The sequence below is a fragment of the Toxotes jaculatrix genome, chromosome 23 (assembly GCF_017976425.1).
Source record: "Toxotes jaculatrix isolate fToxJac2 chromosome 23, fToxJac2.pri, whole genome shotgun sequence".
Classification (NCBI taxonomy): domain Eukaryota; kingdom Metazoa; phylum Chordata; class Actinopteri; family Toxotidae; genus Toxotes; species Toxotes jaculatrix.
The window spans coordinates 4220482-4248147 of NC_054416.1; the positions used below are offsets into that span (position 1 = coordinate 4220482).

Below are 27666 nucleotides of genomic sequence, written 5' to 3' on the forward strand. Positions count from 1 at the left end.
TGGCACTGTTAGTCAAAACTTAAGGAGCTAGATAGCTAATTCTATATATTAGTTACTTGTGAGAGTGCTATCACGATTTCGTTGCCCAATAATGTGTCGTTTACACGCAACACCAAACAACGGCGTGGGACCCGGCTATGTGCTGGAAGGCATTTGGTTTTATATCACGGGACCCTTCCAGAACTGTGCCACTGCTACGTGTTTACGAGGGGTCCTAAAGCAGCTTCTGTGGCATATTTAAAGAACTAAGGGTCGTTTCGTGTGTACTGAAAATTACAGGAGATAACAGTCGCTAAAGCTCCGGATTTACACCGAGAAACGCGGTAACGTTGCCCCCTCCGAGCGAGCTCTGCGGTCCGGCAAACGCCAGCTCAGCGTCGACGCTAACAACGAAACGCTAACCAAAAAAATAAAAATAAAAATCCTGGTAATTAAATCCAGTTTTCTTACTTACATCATGGTCTGTCGCCGTTTAAACGCGGGTGTTCGGAGAGGAAGCAGCAGAGTCGGTGTTTAGTGGCTTATTTCTCCGACGCCTCCATCCTCCTCCCACCGCTGGGCGTCCGCTACCAGCAACTAGTTTCTCTGTGGTTCAGGACTGACTGGGTGGGTGGCAACATTGCCGAGTTGCTCGGGTTCCGTTGCTGGGGCAGGTGCAGGAAGTGGATAAATGGTAATTCAGAAAATGATTTAAAACCAAAATAATGAGTGGTGACAGTTTTTTTTTTTTTTTTTTTTTTTAAACACTGTAACATTACACTTTAAGGTAAATATTACTAAACTGGGCCAATATGGGAAACTTGAGGTCTTCTGAGGACATGAATTTGCATTAGGTTTCTGAACAGTTGACATAACAAACAGGACAGAGTATGACTAGTTGTAGTGATGTTTTCTACTTGTTAGATACACACAAGTGACAAACTAAAGCGAAACCATGAATAGATGAATGGAGAATCTTAATGGACCGTAAAAATGATTAAATCTCATGCTATGACCTGGTTTGTCCTTTAATTTGTCTTTCATCTGTATTTCTGTTTCTGGTGTTCACCATCAACAACCACCAAGAGTGATGAGCTTGAAAACCTTGCTTACATAAAGGCAAAGTGTAAGTACATCTGCATTAAACCATGGCATATAGTGACAGGTAAACAGACTATGGTCAAAACATTCCCTCCTTTATTAGCATTTATTATCAATCAAAGCTAAAATGCTGGACTATGAAAAGACAGTCAAAGCAGAGTGTAGTGTTCTGTATCGCAGACAAAACAAAAAGTGATCAGGGCAAAGGCTTAAAATGCAGGAAGACACAGAAATAACAAACAGCTTTTGGAACAATTAGGAGATACAGATCATGAAAAAAAAAATCCAGAAGGAAAACAAAGACAGAACAAAAGTACCTCTAAATACAGAGTCAACCCTAAGGGCTGTTTGTTTGTGAGCCTGAGCTGATAACTGAATGACCTTGAAGCTATAATAAAAGTAAACTGACACTGTGAACCAAGGCCTCAGCAACACAGTCAATAACTGAGTCGATAATGCCGATGTCGAGTCGACAATAATTAAATCCAGGTGTCAGGATGCATATTTCTAATGTAGTATTTTTACATGGTGGTATTCTGGCTTTTACCTGATGATTTTAAGTAATACAACTGCAGCAAGAGGAGAGTAAATGTGTTGCAAAAGCCTGATTTCTAAGCCGCCCCTCTGATCCCATTATCCTTGACAGATGAATGTTTCATTTGCACACAAACACCTCTGAGAGCTCGGACACGCTGTTCACAAAGTGCAACAGATTAACACAGTGGGGAGAAAGTCTGTACAAAGGAAAAGAAAACAGTTTCCACCAACAGACAGTCTCTGTTGTTGTCAGCAGGTACTGTTACATGATCGCAAACCATGCAGGTTTCAAAGAAAGGTGAAGACAAGCTGGTGAAAAAAATGTCTTGTTTTTTCTTTTTACTTAAACTGGCAGTAGGCAGTAAAAAGACCACTACATAAAACCACCAATGTTTTTTAACCTTCTGTGACCAGGAATAGGAGCCAAAACCATTTTGTGCCCTGATTAACAGCGGCCTAAATCTTGAGAGCTTTAGTTTTGCAACAAGATTTTGGTTTGGAAAACCTCCAAATCTCTTGAGCTTTTTATCATAACTTATCAGATTAAACCCAGACTATTGAGAGGGATTTAGCTGGTAATGTGGAATTTTGATCTTCAAAGCTGTGCTTGCACAAATCATCGATAACTCTACAAAAGTGTGACCTATTTCATGCCTCAGATTTATTTAGAAACTGGCACTGGGCTGTAAATGTTGAAGTTTGCTGACTTTTCTATTTTTGATTTTTAACTTTCCACCAAGGCCTCCATCTCTTATCTACTTCTCACTGCATTCTGGGTTTAAAAGTTTTCCCCTTCCACGCACCAGGGCAACTGCAATTTAAGCTTCAGCTCACATTGTGTGAGCTGCAGCGTGTTTCATCACAAGCGATCAAATATGAAGTTTAAGTTTTAGTGTAACAAAAACATACAGACTCAAAAGACAAGATACAGAATAATTAAAAGGTATTATTTACTTTTTGTACGTGTAAAAAGACATTTTCACTGTGTAATGTTATGATGGAGCAACAGTTTATGAGGTTCAGTCAATAATTCATGTTTTTTTTTCATTGCTCCAGAGGGCTTTCAATAATCAGTACCATGTTGCATGAACATGCAGCCAAACAAACATTTGAAAAAAAAAAACAAACAAACTCAATGTCTTCTCTTGAAGGTGGTTTAGATATAGACCGAGGCAAGAACATATTAAAATATATTTAAATATAATAATATATTTTAACATAAAGCCTTCAACAATAAATTAATAAAGAAAAAATACATCATCTATCAGGGAAAAATAAACCTCTCATCACAAAGCTTCTTTGATGAGTGAAGAGAGTCTTCTGAAAGCCTGTTGAAAGAACCGTGAGAGGTTAGAGCCAGTTATAGAGTGTGTGCGTGTGCATGTGTGTGTGTTTGTGTTTACGTGTGTGTACCTCATCAATCTGTTCTGGTGTGGAGAGAGAAAAAGCCGCTCTAACGTAGGGACAGGGGTCACCACTGTTGATCATGAAGACGCCTCCGGGAACCAGCAGCACCTTTAGAACACATGACTCCTGTTACTTGATATTTTCATTACTTTTCTCTTTTTTCCTGTTTTTACACAGTTGATCTTTTCATGCAGCCAAGGTTGCGAGAACAGAACTGGTCTTTGTTTTGATCAGTGGCTGTTTGTGTTGTGCGAACATCAGCTGGCGTGTGTCCTGTACTAAAGTAAAGCCAGACAGGTCATCAAATTTCATTCTGAGGACAACACAAATTAAAAACTTCCTCAAGTGGACAAAATATATTATTTTTATATTAAGTCACTGCTCCTAGCCAAGAAACAGCCCTTCATGTAAACTACAGGCTGATGTTTTTAGTTTTTTACATTTAGTTTTTTCTACAGCTGCAGCTTCATATTTAAGCAACAGACATGAGAATGACACTGATCTTCTCATTTAACTTTACAGTCCACCATTAACCGTCAGAACGGCCCAAGGACAATTATTACAGCTTTGAATAAAGAAAAAGACAATGAAAAAAATTCTCTCTGTGAAGTCATTTCAGATTCAAAGTGCTGTTATTCACTCCTTTTGTATCAAGGATACAAAAGGTTTTCGCTGTCTGCTGTGTGGAGGTTTTAAATGTCCAGGATTCTGAGGAGAGAAACCTACTGTACAGAGACCTTGGAAAAGCCTGACTGTACCCACTCTTGTTTTTACATGCCTATTCAGCTATTCGCTAGTAGGGATTTACAGATTCCTAATGTGCGTGTGTGTGTTTGTTGTGTAGGAGGGGAAACACTCAGTTGCTAAACCCACTCACACCGTGCACAATGGCTGCTTTACATGCACCATCCTTTACTCTATTCAGACATAAAACCCGCCTCGCCACTGGTGCAAAACATCTGCTCACAAACAGCGCAACAAAGAGAGACACAGAGAAAAGCAAAAGCACCCAGATGCATTCTGGGTACTGTTATTTAGAGTAAAGCAGGTACGTTTTTAACCTGAAGTGGACAGAGTTAAATCATACAAAGGTTAACATGCGTAGGTTTTAACTGATTGCGCTGTGTGTTTGGGAGTTCTGACCTCTTTCTCCAACGCCTTCTCCATAATGAGCTGTTGGGTATCAGCGATGCCCTTTAGTTTGATCCACAGGAACATGCCTGCTGATGGGGTGTGCCATTCTGCTACACCTACACACTCAGAGACACAAGCATACACAAATGAGAGAGAAAAAAAGAAAAGACTGGGTGTGTGCTTTCTGACTGAGACAGCAGTCAACTGGTGTTTATGCAGTGAATAAAACTAAAGTAAACATACAGTGTATTAAGTAGTTTACAGCTACTTGATAGACAGCAGTGGTGGCTGCTATTAAAAATGACATGAATCCCTCCCTGTGTGTGCACGTGAATTAAGACGTAGTTCCATAAATGGCCACTAGGCGGTGGCTCAAAGAAAACTCAAGCTGTGATCCAGCTTTCAATATTTCGTGTGTTCACCCTGGAAACATGTCAAAAAGCAGTCAGTGTGCATATGCAGAGTAAAAAAAAAACCTTTGAGCCACTTGTCCGCAGAGCTGATCATGGCGTCACGCTGCCTGCTGTAAAACTCAATCACCCTGTGAGAGGAAAGAAAACAAAGCTGTTTCTTGCATCGCCGCAGGGGTGAGTTTATTATTTAACTGACACTGCAGTTATCATAAATGAGCTAATTCTTTTCTTAACCAGTCAAACCTGTCCTGTCATGCAGAGCAGATGTGGCCGTGCAGCAACATTGATGGACGTGGCGTACCTGTCTATGTGCTGGAGGAAACCCTCTTGACCCCAACTGTGCAACAGCTGAGACACCATAAGCTGAAAGGAAGCGGGAGACAGGTTATATAACGAGGACTGGTACAAATTCAAAAAAAGACCTACGAGGAACATTTATTTTACAGTGAATTGACTCCACAGCAGATTTTCCACCCTCACATCTGCCATTTTATTAATACAACAGTGCAGTTAGAGTATGACACACCTTCTTCCTTGCACCACAGAGCTTTCCATGTTTCTTTTGGCCTACTCATGTTTCCAGTTTGACATCACATAAAAGAAAAAAAAAGTGTACCAGCGTGCATGCCTTTCTGAGTTACTGCCAACATTTTAGTCCATGGAAGCAGATCTTATGAAAACCTCCTCTGTAGCTAATCCACACACACACACCACGTTTTATTTGGCTTTGTTTAGCTTTAGCTGTAGCGTGACGGCACACTCCGTCTCATTGGTAAGTTTGAGTTTTGTGTTGGTATAAATGTGCCTGACAGGCAGGAACGAGCTGGCAGGCTACACAAGTCTGTGATGACTCTGCTCAAAAATATGCTTCATCATTGGCACAACCGAGCCGCCCTGCTCTGTGCTAACTGTTGCATGGGAGGCCCCACAGCAAATTCAAATTATTTACCCCATTTAGATGCCACTGACAGAAAGCAGGAAGTGGTTTGCAAGTGAACCAGAAATGAAAAATGTTTTTAGTTGGCGATAGTGAAAAGAGAGGGATGTGGAGGTGTAAAATGTAGGTTTTATTCACCTGTGTGAAGGTACTAGTGTGCATTGTCGAGGCCTGGATGTGCAGAACCACCCGGTCCACTAGCGGTTTGGGACCGGTCACAAAACCTATCCTCAGCCTGAAACAAAGAAGCACAAGGACAGACAAGTAATCAGAGACATAAACGCTTTAGTCCAGTTATACATAAAACGTCTCCCACGCAGAATCATGTGTAATATTTAACTTGGCATTACTTGAAATATTAACCCCACAACCTAGAAAATGGCCCCTGTAGACATAAAAACATAAAAATTCACTTTTATGTGGCTGTGAATATCCAGCTTTCTATTTACAAAAGACACTCACCCTGAAGACAAGATCTTCGAGAAAGAGTCTGTCCTGATGATCCTCCCGTCAACATCCATGGAGAGAAACGTGGGAGCCCATGGCTGCCAAATAAAGAAATATAACAAGAATCAGACTTTATCCAACCTAAAGTGTTAAGATCAGACCAGTAAGTAACAATAAGGGAGACAACTGAACTATTTTACTCTTTTTCAATATAACGGTATGTAAAAGTGACAAACCGTGGAAGTGACTCTTTCTGTACCTTGTTAAACTGCAGGAAATAGTACGGGTCGTCCTCGATGATGAGCATGTCGTACAGCCTGGCCAGCTATTAAACAGACCGGAGGACATTAATAGAAAAGGACAGAGTAAATCTGCAGGGAAATAAGCTTCACAACAAGCTCTAATTAGAAGAGTCAGCACTTCACTGACTGCTTTGCATAAATCTCACTTTAGAGAGACTGAGAGTGATTCATAAAATCAGATTCGAAAAGGCGTCTTTGACTCTGAATGAATGTGTGTAGAAATAAACATTTCTGCGTCTCTGTGTTGTGACTTTGCACGGGAGACAAACCTCATACACTTCTTTCTTCCTCTGCAGCGTCATGGAGGCTCCGGTTGGGTTTCCTCCGTTGGGAATGGTGTAGAGAATTTTGGGAGCGGTGTTGCCGGGCTTGTGGACCTCTGAGGGGTCCCACCGAGACAAGACCTCCTTCAGGGCTGCAGGTATCATGCCATGCTGATCACTGGGAACGTTGATTAAGTTGCAACCAAGTGGCTGAAGCTACAGAGTAAAAGAAGTAAGTTAAGAAGTTACAGCAGCTTGAGTTACAGTATGTTTGTGCTGTTATAAATAAAGTGTTCTCACAGCTGCCAGTGTTCCTGAATACGTGGGTGCATCCAGCAGAACATTGTCTCCAGGGTTGACCAGCATCTCAAACACCTAAACCCCAAAACACAGTCAAAATACTAAACTTAAAAATATGATGGAAATCAAAATCACAATAATCATTAGGCGATAAGCCAAATGTTTGTGACACTGAAATACTGTCTTTATGTGATCCTTTGCTTTTACATCAGGTTCTCTAACAACAACATGAGTGAGAACAAACAGAAACACTGCAGCTGGTGGTGTCAGTACCTTACAGAGCCCTTCCTGGCTCCCTGTCGTCACACACATGTCCATCTGGCCATTCTCGGGGGTGTAGCTGGCGGTCGGAGGATTGTGGAGGTTCTTCTGCAGGTTCTTCATCCACGTCAGCACCTCGGGGAGTCTACAAGCAGTAGGTGTACGATATGCTGTATGGATTTGATGTCCAATCTTGTCCTCAGTGAATAAACTAATATCTGTTATCACTGATTACTCAACAAACTTAAAGTCAACAAATCAGCTGGCGAAGCAGATCACCTGAGGCTGTGAAGTTTACAGAGGTGGTCATAAAAAGATAAAGACCACTGCAGAATGATAATCACCACACTCCGCTTTTCCTTTTCAGGACAAGCTCTGTATTCAGTTCTTATTTTCTCAAATCCCAAAGTGCAGCCTCACTTAGGCTAACAGGTTGTATTTTCATTATAAAAAAACTTACTTTCTGAATCTTGAAATTATCACTAGATTTTAGTGGCTCTGGAAAAAAACGTGACTGATGCTACAAAACACAGGACTCCTGTCTTGGTCTCTCACCCATTCGAGGCAGAGTACTGCAGAGCCCTCTTCATCACAGCTTCATCGAAGGTGACCGTCTGTCCATTCTTCACCTTGATAGATGCTGACTGGAAGGGGAAGGTGTTGGGGTTCGGCGCTCCTCCGGCCAAAGAGATCAGGGACGGAGGAGACCGCTGCTGCAGCTCGGCTTCATACAGGTGGAGACAGGGAAGATGAGGATTGACTTTAGTGTGGCACAGAGAGACTGTTCACACCGTATAGTGATGGGGGAGGAATGAGGCCCAGCAGCTCAGCATGTTCACCGGATACCACAACTTTGTCACTCTTCTACTCTTCAAAGTCTCTTATATAACACCACTTGTTTTCTGACAGCAGGAGTGAGTGTATTCAGATGAAACTTGTTATGAAAAGCAGGGAAACTTACTCAGCATCCTGATAGGAGAGGGTTTCCTGGCTGCACTAACAGCCGTCAGGAACCGAGCATAATTCATGATTTCTGCGAAATAAATAAAAAAGTTATAAAATCAGAATTATTAGTTTCCGTCCACATAAAGAAACAACTGGGTTTATTCATCCATTCCACCTGTTGCTGAGCCTCACAGTGAAGCATCTGGTCTGTGTTTATGTCTTTGATTTTACATTTACAAAATGCAAGTTTCTGGGTGAACGACGTGTGACTAAAAGGCAACAGAGCAGAGAATTAATTGTTAATTTCGCCATACTGGTTTGCGACTGGAAGCACAACAGAACCTTGCTGATCGGACCAGTACGGCAACGTTACGTGATGTAAATCTGCACTAAAGTGAGCTAACGCAGACACGGGCAGGGGCTCGCACTCATCAGGACACCACCGTGAACAGGTAAACGTAAATTATATGGAATATAAGTGTTAAATTTAAACGATAGTCGTGGCATTAACTTGACCACGTTCAGTTGTGTGACTGACCTTGCGTAAGTCGGTTCGATCGCCCCGGGGGCTTCTGGTTAATGTATTCCCCGATCTGCGGACCTGTGTTGATCAGTTGCAGTGTCCGAACCGTGAACTACATTACCCAGGCTGTGAGACAAAAACACAAGTAGCAGTTAGCTGTTCTGCTTTACGAAACCATGTCGCTTGTTTTTTTCGATATTTTGTAGTTTGAATCAGAATCATATAGCCACTCAGATTTATTAACTATAAAGGAAATGGCTGTAAATCCTCACCGATGTGAAGTGTGGTACAGCTATTACTGGTTTATTCTCGTTTTTCCCCGCTAGGGAGCGATCAACTGTATCCATAGCCGAAGAGTGGCCGGAAAACGCCGAAGTGGACGAACTTCCGTGTTGTTAGCTTAGCTCGGCTGTGCTAGCTACGAATGACAAACTTTGTAGCTTAACTTTATTCCTTAACGCTAAAAATGTACCCAGGTTTGAATGTATGCTAGGGAAAGACAGTGATCTCCCGGTTTAACAAGGTAAAGTTAAAGCCGCCTTAGCTAACTTATCAAACGGGGAAAATCCGTTTTACATGCATTCGGGTAACTTCAGCTGTTGCTGTCGGCATCAATGTTAGATTGAATTAAAATTTAAGGTATCAGGTGTGCTTCCGTCTGGTTTGAGGTCCAGAGTTTCCTGCTGTAATGTAGAGCTGCCGTCTGGCTGTTCTGTCCTTGGTGTTTACATCCCTGTCGTCGTTTCAATGGGGAAAAGAAAAGACATGATTCACCCCAGGTTTCTCGGTGAGTAAAACTGAAATCATGGACAGTTAATTGTACATTTTGATTGCCAAGGCTATGCTTTTCCTGTACTGAAATATACACTTAATTGTCTTACATGTTTCTAATACCTGTGTCTTCTTGTGCTCTGCAGGTGAAGCCAGCTCTAGCCTGCACAGTGTACACAAGCGGAAACACAAGAAGCACAAGAAACATAAGAGGAAGCACCACAGCTTCGCAGAGGTCCCAGAGCCTGAGCCCATCGTGGCTCCTCGGCCTCCTCCACAGCTCCGACTCAAGATCAAACTGGGAGGACAGACCCTGGGGACCAAGAGGTGAGCTGCGACGGTGAAGGTGGGCGGGTTTGATCGTTGTCACACAGATCCTTTTATGGTCTGATTTCCCGTTGTCTCTACCAGTGTTCCCACCTTCACTGTGCATCCCGGTGTGGCCCGTCCTCCCTCTCCATTGATGATCATTGATAATGACGACGATGATGATGAAGACGATGACGATGATGATGAGGACGATGATGAGCCCTCTGTGCCTCTGGAGCAATATCGGGCCTGGCTGGGTAAGTTACAGGTGGAGCCAGTAGATATTTACTGGATCTGGAGGTAATATTCCGATCTTGTTATGACAGTATATCACATGGAGCCACAACATGATTTAGAAGCATCTGTTGTGTAAAATAATGTCACTTGTTTTGCTGATATTTCTCAAATTATTGTGTTTTTCTTGTGAAATAATGGATACACATATATAGGTAAATAAAATTGCCTGAGAAGGGAAAGTCTCACTGCTGAGATGGTCAAAATTAAAGACCACCTGTCAGCCTTGGTTGGACAATAAATCCATTGTTTATCTTGTTTGTCCTGTATCAGATGAAGACAGCAACCTGGCCACGTCCCCTCTGCCAGACATGGACTCAGACTCCATGCTGTGTGGGCCTGTGGACGAGGAGGAAAGGTGGCTGGACGCTTTGGAGAAGGGAGAGCTCGACGACAATGGAGAGCTGAAGAAAGAGGTTGATGAGTCTCTGCTCACAGCCAGACAGGTGAGAAACAGAAGCAGGAAAGTACTCCAGTTCCCTGTTGATCTAAAATTGATTAAACTTTTTGTCCTGAGTGCTTTTTTTTGTTGTTCCTGTTCAGAAAGCTCTATTACACAAGCAGCAGAGCCAGCCTCTCCTGGAGCTCCCCATGGGCTATAAGGAGAAGGAGATGACTGCAGAGATGATGCAGAAACGGGAGGAACGAGCTCGTAAGAGGCGCCTGCAGGCTGCCAAGAAAGCTGAAGAGAACAAGAACCAGACAATAGAGAGACTGACGAAAACCAGCAAGGCCAAGATCAAAAGCATGAAGGAGAAGAAGTCCAAGCAGAACCAGTGCCCCATGGTCCGGTACAGTGACTCCGCCCAGGGCATGGCCATCTCCTTCCCCACAGGGGTCCCTGCTCCGGCCCCAGCACCTCCCTGTCCTCCACTTCCGGCCCCGGTGAGCTGTGGGGTCAGCGGCTGCACCAACCTGAAGAAATACTCCTGCTCAAAGACCGGAGTTCCTCTCTGCAGCCTGGAGTGTTACAAGAGGAACCTGCTGCTTGTTCAGAGCGCAGCCTGAACTTTAAAAGGACAAGTATCTTTTAAAATGGACTTGGTTATAGTTCTGCTTGTACTACACCGGGGTGGGATGAGGTGCCCACAGACTGCATGGTCATAAATTTAGATTAAATTTCCGTTACATGGACACTGGCTACGCAGATGCAGAAGGTATAATTTGAACTGTACACCACATAAATCTTCTCAGTGTGGATTTACTTTTTCTAGTCTTGCCTTTTTTTGTTTGTAGATGTGTTATATTAAGAATAATGGCTTTCCCAGCAGTGATGCTGGTTACACACTTCAATAATGTTATAAAAATCTGTGTACAAACATTCAGTATTTATGATTTCCATTTGTGGAGTGTCCAGACGACTTAAAATCCATATTTTTGTACAAGTTTTGAGACACAACTTTGTTGTTTCTACTGGCTTGGACTTTTTGATTTTGATAATAATGTGAAAATTATGCTTAAAGACTGACAAGGTTCGTCTACGACAGATTAGTTTGAAAGAAAGAAAGAGAAACTGTATCGTTTTTTAATCTAACACTGTTCATTTTGGTAGCAAATGTGTCAATTTCCATACAAAACTGTACAAACGTACTTAAATTAATAAATGAAAATCCTTCCCAACACTGCATACAATTTGAATACAACCATATTTTCCTCTGTCAGCATGGAGATGTGTGCAGCACATCGTAAACTTTATGGCAGCAAACTGTCAGGGCGACTGCTCTCACTGGAAGGTCTTGTCTGCTCTCATCAGAGGTTTACACCGTGTCTGAGGTATTCACCGATTGAGTGGCTTTTCATATACACAAACACATCTCTGTTCTGCCCAGAACTGCTTTTGCTGTGGAACATGTTCCCTGGTTGAACAACAAGGCACAAATCCTGGTTTGAACTTGAGGCCAGCAGTCGGCCTGCTATTTGCTTATCTCCGCTGTAAGGCCGTGGTCATGCTCTGCTGCAATCTGCAGAAAATCATCTGTAAAACGGAGGCACATTGTAAGAGTCCGACTCCACGCAGACCCATTTTACATTATCCCACAGAAACTAGCATAAAAGTCCTGAGAATGCAACTGATGCTTCGTTAGGTCACGAAACCTCCATCATCGTCACTAATCTAAAGAGAGATGACGCATCACAAGGCCAGACCGAAGGAGAGCCTGAAGGCCATCTCTACGGGAACCTCTGCCACCGAGTCATGAAAACACACGTAGAATTCCTGAGGGACGGGCTCGAGCAACATCCGTCTGAAAGTGAAAAAACAAAATGAGGAGAAAAACACTTCAGATGGAGATAAATGGACAAATACACATTCAAAGTGGAACTGCATTTAAATCTGACAGATATATATAGTATATTTAATTTGACCACTTATTTCTCCTGGAGTGAACGTCCCCCTGGGGAACAGCTACAACCTCTGACTACTGTTACTACTGATGCTTTATTCTCCCATGATCCCTTTCTCTACCTTCAGTACTCTATTTTAACCCCATCTCTGACCCTCCTGCCCTCTGCCTCTCCTCTCTTTGAATTCTTGAGACTGGGAGACTCTCCAAGACAAATACAAAGTCAATATGGGACAGTTTTCTTTCCCTCCCTCCCTTTCAGCTAATGCTGCTGATTCATTCCAGTGCAGACTGAGCTGAAAACAACAACTGGCACACAAGTTAGAAAGAAAAGTGTAGCTCTAAGACAAAAAGCAGACATGGTGGCTTTTCTTTCCTGTACAATATCTAGTTTCCTTACAGGGATCATTTCACTGAAGATGATACGCTTATGATCCCGGTTTAAAGCAGAAAACAGAATAGCTGCATTAGAGGAACTAAAAAGAAAAAAAAAGCTGAAATACCCTATGACCCAGTAAGTCATGGTGGGAGCAGGTTTCCTCTGGTCGGTCCAGTTCTCCGGTTTACACTGAAACAGGACCCCGTGTTCTTTCACAGGGCCCAGACCCCAACCACCGCCCTGAGGCCTGTCTGCTGCCCGATGACCCTGCGGGAAAGAAAACTTCAGTCTTGGTCTGAACCTGATTTCAGCCTAATTTAACACCTCTTCTTCTCTCGATTGGTGTGAGCCGTGTAGTTGAGTGAGATACTGAGGTTGAGGCCACGTTGATTTATAAATGTGTTACATGAGTCACCCTGGCTGGCAGGCTCTGCTGAAACGCAGCCCGTATGGAGAGACAGCAGTGGTGGAAGTTGCGGATGAGCTGTGGGTGAATGGAGCCGCTGAGCTGAGCCATTTCTCTGTGAGAAGGAGCGATGAAGATTCCCTGAACAGTTTCCATCAGGACGTAGTGGAACAAGGTGTTCTCAGCACCTGAGGTTAATCTGTCACAAACACAGGACGGAAACATACAGTTACTGAGATGCTGAGTTTTTGACTGGTTCTAGCCGACGTAAATTAAATATGCATTTGGAATGAATGAAAATAATTATTCCCCATCACTTACTTCATGGTGTTATACATCTCCTCTGTCTCCCTCTCAGTCAGGGTCTTCTTTAGGGTACCCAGGTAGAAGGGGTTTGGGTGCTTCATCCTCGGAATCTGATTTTAAAACACACAACAAAGAGTAAGCAATATATTATGTTACTGTAAGTACAAGGTCCATTAAAACCCACTTTACTCAGAGATTTGAGTGATAAGAGTAAAGTAACACGATTTCCAGTAAGTGCTTAACAGACTGAATCAAAAGGAACACAGTAACACATGATTCTGAGACACTTTTTAAAATTCGAGCAAGTGTAGGTTCATGAGAAATCTATTGTCATCGGACTGCAATTACACCTTGAAGAGACCTCCACTGCCTCCACTTCCATCAGACCCTCCAGACCCCAGAGAATCCCGTCGCCCCCCCAGCTTCCTCGCTGAGTCCGGGGTGGAATGTGGACTGAAGCCTGGAGCCACCGAAGAACTGGACCCTGACCCAGCATCCATCTGTCCCTCGCTCCCACTGTCCGATAAACTCCTCTGGGGGCTGGACCTCCGGGACTTGTCCCCGAACAGGCTGCGGCCTCTGGATCCTGATGTGGAGCCCTTAACTGCTCCGGCCAGTTTACTGAAGACAGGGGAGGACGAGGCCAGGCTGTCCAGACGGTCGCGGGCTGTGGCGGCAGGGAGGAACCAGTCGGCACAGGAGAGGCAGGGAGCAGGTGGAGCATTCAGCCGCTCTTCAATACCTGCCTCCAACACCTCCAGCTGCAACAGGGTGGCCTTCACCTGGGGACAGAACGTAAGAGAGTTTTAGTTTAAACTTTCAACAGATTTGGTTCTTTTCGGTTGGACAGGACAAATGAAGCAGTAGTTTTGTTCGCGTAGATGAGTGAAATATATTTAAGTTGTGTCAGGAATCTACAAATAAGTTCAAAAAGGTCCACCTGATCCACGTAAACACAGTCAGGTCCAGGGGAGTCCAAAGCTGGTGAAGCACAGCCGCCTGCCTCTAACAGCACACACTGCATGAAGTGCCTCTGAGGTGCAGAGAAGGAGAGATACAAGCAAACACATCATTTGTACAATGAACCAGTAATACAATAATAAACAGACACTGACATACAACAAGACAACATAAAGGATTGTGTACACATTGTTTAAATGGAATAAAGTGTTGATGATGATGGATTCATCCTACATGATGTGAATGCAGCATTAGTCCAGACTATGTCCTTGGTTTATGTTGCTAATAACTGATTCATAACAATATAACTGATTCATAGTTTGTTTGAAGCAGGGATTTGGCTCAGTCTGACTGAACTGCCTCCAGAAAGATTTCTGACAGCACACTCCAAGAAGAAGCAAGATCACTGTTTACATAAGAGAACTGAACTGAACACACACGCTTAACAAGAACGACAAACAGTCAGTGATTTCCCTCCTTACCAGCCCCACTATGAGAAGGAAGTGTCGTCCCTGTGGCTGGCTGTAGCCCGGTGCAGTGCTGCTGCTGCTGCCGTTAGCTCTCTGCTGGGGAAACACCTCCCTCCAGATGACCAGCTGACCCACGCGCTGCTCAGACGCCAGCGGCAGCAGGCAGTAGTGCTGGCAGTAGAGGCACACATCCAGCAGGTCCTCTTTAGGAAGGTGGTTGGCGATCAGGTAGGACTGGTGGGGGGTGAGGGGGGGGGTAAATGCATAGTTTGACCTCTCTGGTGAGTTCAGAAAAGTTCAGAACATGCAAAATCATCTATATAATAACATTAAAATTTCTCATGTAGAGTACTAATTTTTTTCCTAAAAAACATCTTGCACTTCAGGATGTATATTAAAAATTAATTTCAGTTACACCTGGTACAAACAGATGATGTGCTCACACCTTCTGTGAAACAAAGGACAGATACTCTGCTGCTCAGCGTCCTCCTTCTCCCTTTTCCACTTGGTTAATATTTTAACAGAGTAATTAGGTTGATGATTTGTCACTGAGTCAAAGGACAGACTCGTCATGTTATCTTGTGTGAAAGGCCATCTTCTGCATACAGTTACTGTTAGCTGGGTCTTTCATTGTTGACATTCAAGGATAGCTGTCTAGACAGTGGGGTATCATCAGGGGAGGATATAGATATGATAAGGCTGCTGGCACTGAAGCGTGTGTGTGTGTATGTGTGTTTGTTTTGACTGTGACACCTACCTTGTAGAATAAACAGGAGCCAAGAACAACATAGAGGCGCCTCAGGCCAAAAAAGTCCTCGGACTGCAAAAAAATGAAGATAAAAATACAAGAAGAACTCAAAAGTAAAGTCAATAATGACATCTACTTCACTTAACTGCTTCCAGCATCAATAATCCGCATGTAGCTGGTTAGATAACGCTGTACATTCAAAGGAAAAGCCATTAGCTGCTCATAAAAAATACACTGAGTGCACTCAGACACATGAACATGCCTCTAAAAATAGGCTAACCTTCTTCTCTCTCTCGCTAAGGCCAGAGGACAGATGGCACCCCGGCTAATGTTCTAGCAGCACAAATTTGTAAGTTATTTATGTTTCACGATCGTCGTACTGGAAAACCAAATGTGTACATTTGTTGTTTGTTATAAAAGTGTTTAATATGTTTTTACAGTCTTACCATTTCGCCAAAATCAGAAGACTCAAAATCAGAAAGAACAGTATCCACCTCCATCTGTGGATTGAGAAAATCAAATATAGGCATAATAGCAATCAATTATTAGCACGGCAAAGATACTTTAATTCAATTTTCACCTTATTTCAACCCAGTGATACATGGTGTGACATTTTTAACAGTGGACACCAGAGGGCACCATCGCTGCATTCAAGGCAAAGTTAAAGCACTGAATCTTGGCCCGTGTCCACATGCACGCACAGAAAAGCACCTTGATTTCCGGAGGCAGCGTGAGCCATCGCACCGCTGGCAGCCCGTCGAGGAAAAGTGTCCCTGAGACATCCGGGGTTGGGGCTGAGGAGCCGTCCCTCAGACGAGACGGCTGGATGAGCTGCTGGAAGAACAGGCAGAAGAAATGGTCCAATTTGGGACCGTGGTCCACCTTACAGAACGCACTGTGGAGGACACAGGGACGTTGACAAATAGTCATGATGAATTTGTAAAGAAATCCACCTGGAAATCTTTTGCTTTATTTTTGGCAGAACACACTATTTTTATTCCATTATATTTGGCATTAAGCATGAAAGAATGACAGAAGGGGGGGAAGTTTCAACCAGGTCTCTCAGCAGGACAGCAGGAAAACTAAGGTCGACAAACCTGTCTAAAGAGCCGTACATCACTTTTAGTGTTCGGACCACGTCTCCCACCACCGTCTGCAGATACAGCAGTGGAACCCTGGAGGGAAACGGAAAAATGTCAAACACGGACCTGGATAAACTTTAGTCTTAGGGGATCTACTGCTTATCAAATATTTGGACAAACAACCAGGAGCCATGATGTTAAAACATTTGATAAATGACTGTTTTTTCTGCGTGGGTGTTCGATCCATGAACCCTTCAGGAATGAATGCAATTATTTCTCATCCGAGAAGATGACTGATTGGGCTGACCTGGTTGCTAAAAATGAGAAGGTGGCTAATATGACTCATTTCAAGAGCCATTTTACAACCACATGCTCCTTAAAGAGGTATTCATCCTGCCAACAAGGGACAAAAATGAGCACATGTGCAAGTTGAAGTTGTGAGGAAGGTTGTCCCTTTGCAATTGTTTTTACAGATCATGCACCAAAAATATTTAATTTCTCAGGCGTATGTCATCCTCTGAGAATTTATTACCACGCCAGTATTATTGCCCTAATTTTAAAAATGTTACCCTGAAAATCTGCTGTCAGATCTTTTACACCTGCCACATAGAATCCACTCCTGGAGTGTAATATCTACGCAGTGTGTTGGGTGAGTGTCTGTACTGATTGCTTTGTTGTCGATTTCTCGGCTGGCAGAAGCTGCATCTCACTGTACAATAATCTGTGTGTAACACGTTTGTGTGTCTGATGCTGCCTCCCTCTACCTCTCAGCAGGAAGACCAATGACCAGCAGATTGTTGCTTTCCTTCCAGTAGCCCACGTGTACCAGATGTTTCCCGAGCAGGAGAGATGAACTGAGAAGACAGAGGAGAGAGTAAAGTCAGAGAGTGAGAAAAGGATTTACATAAAATTTTAATTTTTAACATCCAATTGTGTCCCCAAAGTCAAAACTGTCTTCCAGCTCACTTGTTTTAAACTGTGAACAGTGTTGATATTCAAAGCAACAAACATCATTTCAGAACCTTATTAAAACTGGTTTTATCATCTCCACATTCATTTTTATGCCTTATTATATTTTTGTATAAAAGGCCATTGTAGGAGAAAACAGATGAAGTCTATTTGTTTTTATACTGCATGTTTCCCTTACACGCCACAGGGCTTGAGCTGAAAGACAATATTGAAGAAAGTGCTGTTTTTTCTGAGGTTTTCCCCCAGGCAATGGAACCAGCACTGTCTGACACAGTTAGTTTAAAGAAAATGTGGTCTTGATTTTGTGGAAAGCTAACCACTAAGAATATCACTGGTATAGTTACAATTAACCATTAAATTAAAGTACAGGAGCACCATTATAGGCACCTTGACCTCACGAAGAACCACTCTGAAGCCAAATATCTGCTTGGCAAAATTATTAAAACACATGACATGTAGCAGTTGTCCTGCTTCCCGTACCTGATGATCCTCCCACCTGTGACATTTTCCAGCATGTCACACAGAGTGAGGAAGATCCCCCTCACTCCTTTCAGCTGGCTGGATGCTTCAGACACCGGGTACTGGTATAAGATCTCCTCCTGCAGACACACACACATGTGCTCACAGTATAATTTGAAATATCTGGTTGAAGTGAGGCTCTTTGTCACGAAAATTATACACGGAGCCCAGAGAAAAATCTCTGGTTAGCCTATCAACAGAAAATGTCACATAAAAATGTGAAATATCTGTTGTTGGAAGCTGCAGTTACCAAAATTTATGTGTCCCCTGAAATATGGACAGCAGAGAAGAATGGATGGATGAACCGCTGGATGTTTGTTCTGTCACCTCAACAATGTCAGTTTGGTTTCACGTTTAAAACCCATCTTGACTTGAGAAAAAAAACAAGAAAATAAATGTCCCTTTAAGGATGAATATTACCCAAATATTTTATGCTTGACTTGAGTAAAGAAAAGTAGATTCAGGAAATAGAGGAATTCGGCAAATGCTCCGGGAAACTCTCATCTGTGTTTTGGGAACTGGCTGTTCAAATATTTTTCACACAAAATTATATAATGATTACGCTGGTGCCTTGATCTATCGTGAAGACTTATTTCTATTCTATCTGCAATCTGAAAATCCACAGGAGCAACTGTTGCAGAAAAAAACACTTTGAGCATGAGAGCGCTCTGAGCAGATTCAGGCTATTGTTGTGATATTAGTATTCCTCCCAGCATGCTGGCAGCTTTGAAGGATACCGGGTGGGTAAGAGCCGAGTTGCTGAAAGGGTCAGAAGACGGAGTGGTGGGTGAGGGGATTAAAAAAAAAAAAAAAACAACCTTGAATGATGGGCCCCTCACAGCCTTGGCAACCAGAACAAAGACACAAGCAACTGCCTATGGAAAACATTCACCTTGGGGTCGAAACAGTGCTAAAGGTCTGTGAGTGCTGCTGAAGAACAACTAACAGAGTAAAAACCCCTCAGCTACATCTTGTCTGTACATGCAGGCGAACAACACTCACATCACCAAATCATCACACAGTTAAAACTCAAAAATACCACCACACAGCCTCTCCGATTTCTGCTACCCTGCAATCAAAGGACTAAAAAATCAAAGTCAGAGTTTAGCGGGTTCTAGCACGGCACTGTCATTTAGAAAATCAACCGCGGGCTGATGTGGCTCCAGACAACCCGTACTCTCTATCTCCACTGCCGTTTAAGTCAAGATAAAAAAGAAAAAAAAAGTCTGGTTTGCAGATACACAAAAAGGAACTGCAGAGCCATGATAAAGAAAAACAAACCTGCCAATAGTCATCCACAGGGAAAATGTGATTACAGTGCAGAAGGTGTCAGTCAGCAAATGAGTGCAGTTTTCTTCTCAGTGCAAGAAAACACATACTTTAACGCTTTACTACAAGGCAAGCTGTGTCCCACCTTATGGGGTGTAAAACTATGCCCTTTGCATGGATCCAATTAAAAAAAGGAAATATTTTATTTATAGACTGCTGCACCTCAGCCAAATGGGCACACATGGATTCACCCAAGAGAGAATAAAGTTCACAGCATGAAAATGACAGATCATTTGTTGACGGGAGCTGTGCTTGGGGCAGAGCTCTTCGACTTCTCTCGTTTCTCTCCTCCGTTCTTTCTGTTTCCTGTTACTAGCACCCGCAGGCGCTGGAAACCGTCCAGAGCAGTAGTTTTCAGAAGAGTCTGACTCACATCAGAGAAATTCAGAGAAGGCTTTCCACTCTTAGACTTGGGATTTCCTACAGTGCCAAGGTCATTCTTAGCACTCAATTATAAGGATACACTTTGTAGGAATATAGATACTAAAATAATTCTGTTTAGTATGTTTAATGTCTTAAGTGAGACAGGTCTTTACTCATTGAAGTTTGCGGTGTTGTCTGTTATTCATCATTTTCTGTTTTAAAACTCCAAATGCTGTAAAGACCTATAAATGTTTCATCATACGTTTTGTTCAGACTGACCTCCTCCTGCGGCGATGCAGAATCCAGTTTCAGTGACAGGTACATGACGATATGCGGGATGTGTCCTATTGACATCTGGAGCTCCGCCGTGTCCTCCCCCCACAGCAGACGCACCAGCTGGCTGACTGGTGGGGAGGACTTTGTCTTTCGGGCTGATGAACTGTCACTAGCATTGCTGCCGTCCACTGGAGCTATCGTCTCCAAGGTCAGCCTCACCTGGAAGAGATGGCAAGAGGAGAGATGGAAAATTAGAGAGGAGAAGGAGCAGAGATGGTTTTGAAAATCCGGTAATGGAGCAAGAGATCGGAAAGGAGGAGAGTGGAAAAGGATAAGTTGTGGGAAGGAGAATGACTTATAAAACGAGGACAGAAAATGGGGAAAATTAAAAAAAAAAACAGGGATTTAAAGAAACATATTCTGCTAGAGAGTTTTCATTCACTTCTCAAAAAAAAACTTTAAGCGTCACTGTGGCTGCATGTGATCGTACTTGGCGAGGGATTTTCACAGTGCTCATGTGTCTGTTTTAGGAAAATAGAGGTGTGCATGTGGGCAGCGCTTCCTGAGGGAAGAAACGCTTCAATCATGACACATTCACTGAGGGAAAAGGCAGAAAAGAGCATAGCAGGATGGCGATTGTCAGAGAGAAAGTGACACTGACATCCAGACCTAACCGCAGCATAACAAATAGCAGGGATCTGTGTGTGTGTGTGTGTGTCTATACGCTTGTCTAAGTATGTTTGACTAAATTAAAACCAGACCACTGCGAGACCAAGAAACGGTGGCAAGACAACAGACGGTCTATCTTCTCCCGTCCGTGCAGTATTTTGTTTTTTGTTTTACTTTCCATACCCCGTACTCTATTTTACATTGTCATTCACAGCGAGTCACAGTGGAAACAGAAACAGAGCTGCGTGGAAATCCAACAGGCACGCACATGGAAACACATGCAGTCAAGATGCACAGGAGGACCAGAAACTGCAGCTCTGCTGAGTCTCTGTTAAAACGATCTGTCAGATCTACATTTGAGCCTCGTGCAGTCAGTCAACATCAGATTATAACTAGTAGAACCCACGTGCTGACCTCGGATTAAGATACTCTGGATCACAAGTCTGGAGAAAGTTGATTCTAAACCACTGAACTGGAGTTTTGAATGATAACCCAAAAAATATATGTCATACACAGTCACAATCCCATTAAAATAGATTTCTAACAAAGAAAGGCTTCATATACAGACACGTCATCGTGGCAAACCTGTTCACACACCGTGCTGACTCCGGGCTGAAACCTGTCAGCGCCAGAGAGGCCGTCTGTGGAGCTGACCTGATGTTAATTCAAGTAAATCAGAACCAGAAGCCAGATGTGAGAACGATCCTAAAGGTGAACAAAATCTGGCTGAAATCACTGGTCGTGGAAAATTGAATAACTTTCCTTCAGTAAACGTTCCCTTTAGCAAATCAGCAAAACTCATTTTGAACAATACTGATGGCGACTTCGGTGTAAATATCCTATGCAGGCAGCACAGTAGGTCTGAGGAGTTTTCTCTCCCTGAGGCCTTTGGTAGAAAAGCTGAAAGACAGGCAGAATAGTGGAGGTTCTGCTGGGATCTGACCTCAAACCACCAGGGACCTTGCAGATCCAGTTATGAGTTTTAACCACCCCATCTTTACTGGACACGCCCCAACTATATTTTGGTGTTTGACTGAAACACAGAATGTGAAATATGCTATTTATTGGACACTCCATGGCCGCTTACATTGTTTTACACATACAGAAATTAAGCTCCTTGTGTACGCAACTAACCTATGAAAACCAATTAGTATGTTCACAGAAATAAATGAGGTGTTGTGATCATAACTTCCAAAAAGGTGAGGTCTGTATTTTTCTCGATGCTAGGCCATATGGTGCCTACCCAAAAAAAAAAAAGATCATATTCCCTGGTCAAAAATGTTGAAACTGTATTTTTCTAATCCAACGATCACTCCCAGAACTCTCCGAGGCCTGTCAGCACTAACCACAGGCCACCCGCCTCTCCGGCAGGCGCCTACATCTGGGCTCCCAGCCATTTCAGCCAATTTTAGGGATATTATTAAAGAAGAGCCGAGTAGCGGTGGAACACCGTGTGATGTACCCTTTCAACTGGTGACTCTGACTCTGACTGGCTCCCTCACAGTCCGACGTGAGTGAAGTGAGAGATTGTAAAATGGATTTAAAGCTGCCGCATCCCCAGTTTTTTTTTTTTCTTTTGTTAGGATTCACAAAGGATGCAGGAAATAGCTTTGATTGAACTGAGCTGGGGACATCAAATTCAAGACATGAAAAAAGGGGTAGAGAACTTTCAAACTCTGAATTTGGGAAATAATTGGGTAAAGAGCCTGAGTGGGCTAACTGCTGCACTTTCTCTCATCATAAATAACAAGGATGTGGTTAGACTGGAGTGTGCTCTCTCTGAAATTCCAGTCTGTTGATGTCAGTCATTTAGCACTCGCTCATGGACAGACACACACACACACAGACACACAGACACACAGACACACAGACACACACACACACACACACACACACACACACACACACACAGAGTAACTGCAGTTTGTCCAGGGTTAGTAAAGGGCACGGTGGACTGACTTTAATACTAATATTTGCTCCTCCAATCATAATAAGCACTGTCTACGTTCCATCTGGGAGGGCTGGCACACAGAAAAACCACCCCCCAACACACACACACACACACACACACACACACACACACACACACACACACACACACACACACACACACACACACACACACACACACACACACACACACAAACAATCATTCTGTCAGCAATACAACTCTATTTCAAGTTTTTTTGAAAGTCATCGTGGTGCCTGAGGAACCGTGTGTTTTTCCAAAAAATCTCCCTCGCTCTTTCCCTACGATGTAATTTAGTTTCCGACTACATCTTCTAATCAGCTGAGCTTTCAATCCCACAACAGCTTCCCGTGGCTCCGAAAAAGAGTCACACCACAGTCCCGTCTATCCGCCGTGCTCGCCATCAACCCTGTACACACTCTGTCATTTGCGAATTCCTACTTTTTGATGGTCTGCTTTTTGGTGCAAACGCACAACTGAGGCACAGACTATGGATTTTTTAGCTACCGATCAAAGGATCATTTCTCAGTAATTGAGGGTTTTCTAATGTTGAACAGTGCTGACTTCTGCTTTCTGTACACATTTTAGCATCGTTGAAAATCCAGTGTGTTTTAAAGTAATTTAATGTCTATATTTACTGGCCAAGTTGGCTGCTCGTGCCTAGCTAGGATGTTGAAGACCTAAATGCTAACTTACAAATTTAGAGGGTTAACCCAATGGGGTGCTAGCTGAGAAATGAACAACTTTATTGTATGACAGCAAATATCATGACAACTGGCAGCTATAAATAAAGAAAATCAGAAAGTTGTTGCTGAGCATTTATTTGGTTTTTGGTAGATCCATTCACCTGTGTTGGTCCTGGGATGCAGGACAGAACCCTCTCGATGTTTTCTGAGGTCACGTCCACATCGTCCACTGCTACAAGCACATCACCTGAACACAGCACACAGAAAATAAACACTTGTCAGCTGGAGCAGATAGTAAATACAAAATAGATGATGCTGTTTGTGGATGTTTAACCAGCTTACAATTCCACATAAAAATGGGTTTGCCACACACCTAAAGATATTTGTTAGAATTAAAAAAAAGGTGCAGTTTGGTAACTTTCCCTAAGGAAAAAAAAACGAATGCAACTCAAAGTTCGCCTACATGTTGTTTAGAACATTTGACCCAGGTTAGGGTTAGTAATTAAATATTCACAATCAGTGATATTGACTTGGCTTATGTTATAAGTAAGAACACTACTTGTATGTGCCTCTGACCTACACACTGGCCTGTAAAGACCCAGTAAATGCCCCGTAAAGAGCTACACCTGCTTGTGTGCAGGGAGGCACACTACCATCTCAGTAACGGAGCTATTTCAGGTATTTAACCACTCTAATTGTTTAAGTATGTAGCTGCACTGCATTAAAAGCTCCTCTAAACAGTAACTCATGTGGGTAGTCATTTGTGGTGAAGCACAACCGGCATTCCTCTGTCTGCTACTAAAAACTGCCCAATTATTAGCCCAGATAGAAGAAAATCACTCCAGAGATGCTTAGCTTTCAAACAGACAGATTACCATTTCTGAAGGACCAGAACTGCATTTAGACTTTCTCTATGAAACTGCGCTTGAAGTTTCACCAATACTGAATATAGATGCTGCTCAGAGTTGGCCATGAGAAGCAGCTATTAAATGTCTTACACGCATTTTTAACAAGAGCTGTGCGCTTTTACAACACAGCTGAAAACTCAAAGTACGATAATGATTTCTCTGACTTTTTCTGTTTCAGTTGTTTCTATGGATTCAGCGCAGTGAAAGAGCTTAGTTGCATCGACACATGATGCAGAATAAGAAAAAAAAAACATAGCACAGCCTCAATCTCAAACCCAGGCTAGTTCTTGCAGTATATTCCTTCAGAAGAATAACAAATCTATCTAGTTACCTTAACAAATTATAGTTCATCTTCTTTGGATACATGGTTACTGCTGACACTTTTTGGGATTTGGACTCTTATTCTATAAAGAAATATCTGTGTCTGACTGTGTTGTAATAATTGCAGCCCGTGCTTTGGCAGTGCATCTGTGCGGTGTGGAAATGAATGAGTCAGTGCTGGTTCATAACTCTGTAGACGACTGTTATTGAAATTATAACCGATGCATAGCTGCATTTTCCCGGTCTTGAGGGTAATAGGTTCTTTTTGAGAATGGAGAGAGCATCTTCTGCAAAAGGTCAGTCACAGAACTACTGATTTTTTCCAAATAAAATTTTCCTCCGAAGCTCAAGTTTCTCAGATACATCCTCCTTCTGCTGGGGTGTGGGTGCATGTCATCGCCCAACCAGGAACTATAGACAAAGCTATTTAAGATGACCACTGACACCAAAAACATGAATTTATGATAATATTTTGTAGTTTTGTCTAATAGACTGTGTGAATAATGGTCTTACCTATCAGGATTTGGCCACATTTGATGGCCGGGCTGTTGGGTATTAATCCATGAACAGTCAGTCTTTCTTCCTGTCTGACAGGGTCTCCCTGTCCTCTGTTCCATGAGGGACGATGTACCACCCCCAGCAGAGCCTCCAGCAGACCTCCGCTGTCAGAGAGAGGTGTTGATGAACCTCCGAGACGTTTTGGGTTGAGGTAGACACATACTTCCTTGAGCTGCTGCTGCTGAACAGTCACACCCTGCCTTTGGCCTGCCTGGTTCTTCAGGATGGATGCTGGTGGTGATAAAGTCGAGCTGTCTTTACCCCCATCCTTCCCTCCTCCTCTGCGCTGAGATGGCCGGCGTTTTCGCCTCAGGATCCTGGCTAGCCTCTTGAGAGCGGGCACACCTTTCGTCCGTGAACCGCATCGCTGCTTCTTGTTTTGCTCTGTGATGATCTCCGCTTCCTTTTCGCTAAAGCGAACGTGATTAGTGGATACACCTTGATTGGCATTCGCCTGGGCCAGCGCAGCCTCCTCTTCGCCCTCGCTCAGCTCCAAGTAGAAAAGCTCGCCATTCTTCTGAATGTCATCCAGCCACTCTGGCTCCAAGTCACTGAGAGAGAACAAACAGAGCATTGAGGGATAGCTATTCTCAAAAGCAGAGTCACACTGTCAGAGATGACACTGGGAATTGAGATTGTAAAATATCTTACATGTTGTCTTTTCCTGGTCTTACAAGCTGAACTTCAGTGACAAAATTTTCTTTATTTGGTGGATTTTCTGGGTGAAATGCACAATAAATGTGTACTTGCCTGCTAATATACCCACATAATTAATCTATAACCTGAGAGGCATGAAATACATAGTTTAGGTGTTTGGGGAATAGTCATTCCAGCATGTCAGGAAATATTAAAGTTTTTTTTCTTTTTAGTTACCACAGTTACTGTCAGTGTTTGTGTGTGTGTGAAGTAAAAACCAAATAGCAATACTAAAAACTACTATATGTACAAAACCGTAATCATGTGTTTGACCAAAGGGGTGGGAGTAAATGGTGGATATTTTTTCTTTTGGTTTCTCTTCTTTTAAACCTGCTTTGAAGGACAGAATCTGTGGTGGGCAGCTTTGACACGACACCCATAAATTTACCAAGGACGTCAAGAAGCATGCAATTATTTATGAAGGTTTACCTCCCAGTCTGAAAACCCTCCCCAAAGCTATGAAAATCACTATGAGATGGAAACTGCGTAGATGGGGTGACAATCCCTCTTCTGCAAAGCTGGAACGTACAGTTACAAACCAAATATCTTTGGATTATGTATGAAAATAAATTATATAGAGCAGCCATATACCACAAATACATTTTATATCTACAGTGTAAACCATCCTGTTCCTCTCTTACAGCAAAAAAAAAGACACACAGAGAGATTTTACTGCTTTTCTTTTTCAAGTCTAGAGCACATTAGACTGAGCCCAGATCAAAAACCACTACGTTTAAACTCAAATCTGGACTAAATTATCACAGAGAAGCTAAAGACTCTGTAAAATACAGCTTCAGACTTGTGAGACCTTTATTCTATTTGTGAAAAAACAGGGAAAAAAATTATTTCATTGCTTTTTTTTTTTTTTTTTTTAAGTCTTGACCACATCAAACCAGGTCCAGATCCAAAACCACTAAACTTAGACTAGTCAAATCTGGACCCAGAGAGACCAGAGACTGTTGAAAGCGCAGCTTCCGATTTACGAAACCTTTATCATATTTGTGAAAACGCAAAACAACGCAAACAATTTGGGGAGATTTACTCAGAGTAGTCGGAGCTGCTGAAACTCGATGCTGCTGATTCACAGTCACTGTCTCTTTCCGTCTGACCGCCATAACGAACTTTTTCGGCGCACTGGCGAACAGTTGCCCCGGCCATTTGGTCCGAAGGAGTTTTATTTCCCACGCACTTTTAGCAAAACAAACGGCGATACCCTCCCGCCATGTTGGACGCCGAACATCGACGACTCATCTGGCAGCGTCATGTGACGCACATACGCCGAATCTGATTGGTGGACAGTGCAGTTGCCCCTGACAACGCTCAAGCTTTGTGAGCGGAGTCACGGACCAGGTAAGAAAAACGTGAAGCTGCAGAATGAAGATCACCTCCCATTAAATAATGCAGCGAGCAAACAGACAACACCACGAACCTGCTCAGATTATATTTACAGGGGAATTAGATTAAAAGAGATGAACACACCACGCTGTCAAAGTATCACAATCCCATAAAAAACAATTAAAGCACCCAGGAGGAACGCATTACCTGTGGATGCAATAACAATCACTCTGCTTAATTTTTAATTTGCACATGTGCACTTTTTTTTTTTTTTTTATTGCTGCCCCCTGTCCCCATCTCCGTGCAGGCTTGCACGAGGTTTTTAAATCCCCTCCGGTATTCAGCAAACTTTTGGCAAAGTGCTTCTATCCAAACAAAAGCACCAAACTACAGGTTTGCAAACAAAAAAACAAAAAACAAAACAAACAAACAAAACAAAAAATGCAAGAAAA

The 27666-nt window shown here is 42.9% G+C and overlaps 3 protein-coding genes across 4 annotated transcripts; 1 reads left to right on the plus strand and 2 right to left on the minus strand.

Moving 5' to 3' along the window:
• Nucleotides 1-1164: 1164 nt before the first annotated feature.
• Nucleotides 1165-9501, minus strand: aadat (aminoadipate aminotransferase). 2 transcript variants are annotated; one of them, XM_041031126.1, is made up of 15 exons: nucleotides 9431-9501; nucleotides 8565-8675; nucleotides 8043-8114; nucleotides 7637-7805; nucleotides 7094-7226; nucleotides 6821-6895; nucleotides 6527-6736; nucleotides 6215-6280; nucleotides 5971-6053; nucleotides 5647-5743; nucleotides 4873-4934; nucleotides 4635-4699; nucleotides 4168-4274; nucleotides 3031-3132; nucleotides 1165-2945 (listed from the first exon to the last, which is right to left on the minus strand). In XM_041031126.1, exons 3-15 carry the CDS (start codon nucleotides 8107-8109, stop codon nucleotides 2904-2906), a joined length of 1278 nt encoding a protein of 425 aa, XP_040887060.1. In that variant the 5' UTR covers nucleotides 8110-8114; nucleotides 8565-8675; nucleotides 9431-9501; the 3' UTR covers nucleotides 1165-2903. The 2 variants fall into 2 exon arrangements, with proteins under 2 accessions (XP_040887060.1, XP_040887059.1); XM_041031125.1 differs by lacking the exon at nucleotides 9431-9501 and adding an exon at nucleotides 8822-8939.
• ino80b (INO80 complex subunit B) lies at nucleotides 9202-11550 on the plus strand. Its single transcript, XM_041031127.1, has 5 exons — nucleotides 9202-9336; nucleotides 9467-9647; nucleotides 9732-9886; nucleotides 10197-10369; nucleotides 10467-11550. The coding sequence occupies exons 1-5, from the start codon at nucleotides 9297-9299 to the stop codon at nucleotides 10929-10931; spliced, it is 1014 nt and encodes a 337-aa protein (XP_040887061.1). The 5' UTR covers nucleotides 9202-9296; the 3' UTR covers nucleotides 10932-11550.
• Nucleotides 11539-27115, minus strand: intu (inturned planar cell polarity protein). The gene is made up of 17 exons (XM_041031124.1): nucleotides 26922-27115; nucleotides 25139-25734; nucleotides 23558-23643; nucleotides 20076-20291; nucleotides 18066-18184; nucleotides 17381-17470; nucleotides 16632-16709; nucleotides 16246-16429; nucleotides 15981-16034; nucleotides 15544-15606; nucleotides 14799-15020; nucleotides 14297-14389; nucleotides 13707-14138; nucleotides 13372-13466; nucleotides 13060-13249; nucleotides 12769-12911; nucleotides 11539-12166 (listed from the first exon to the last, which is right to left on the minus strand). The coding sequence occupies exons 1-17, from the start codon at nucleotides 27035-27037 to the stop codon at nucleotides 12055-12057; spliced, it is 2889 nt and encodes a 962-aa protein (XP_040887058.1). The 5' UTR covers nucleotides 27038-27115; the 3' UTR covers nucleotides 11539-12054.
• Between the last annotated feature and the right edge of the window lie 551 nt (nucleotides 27116-27666).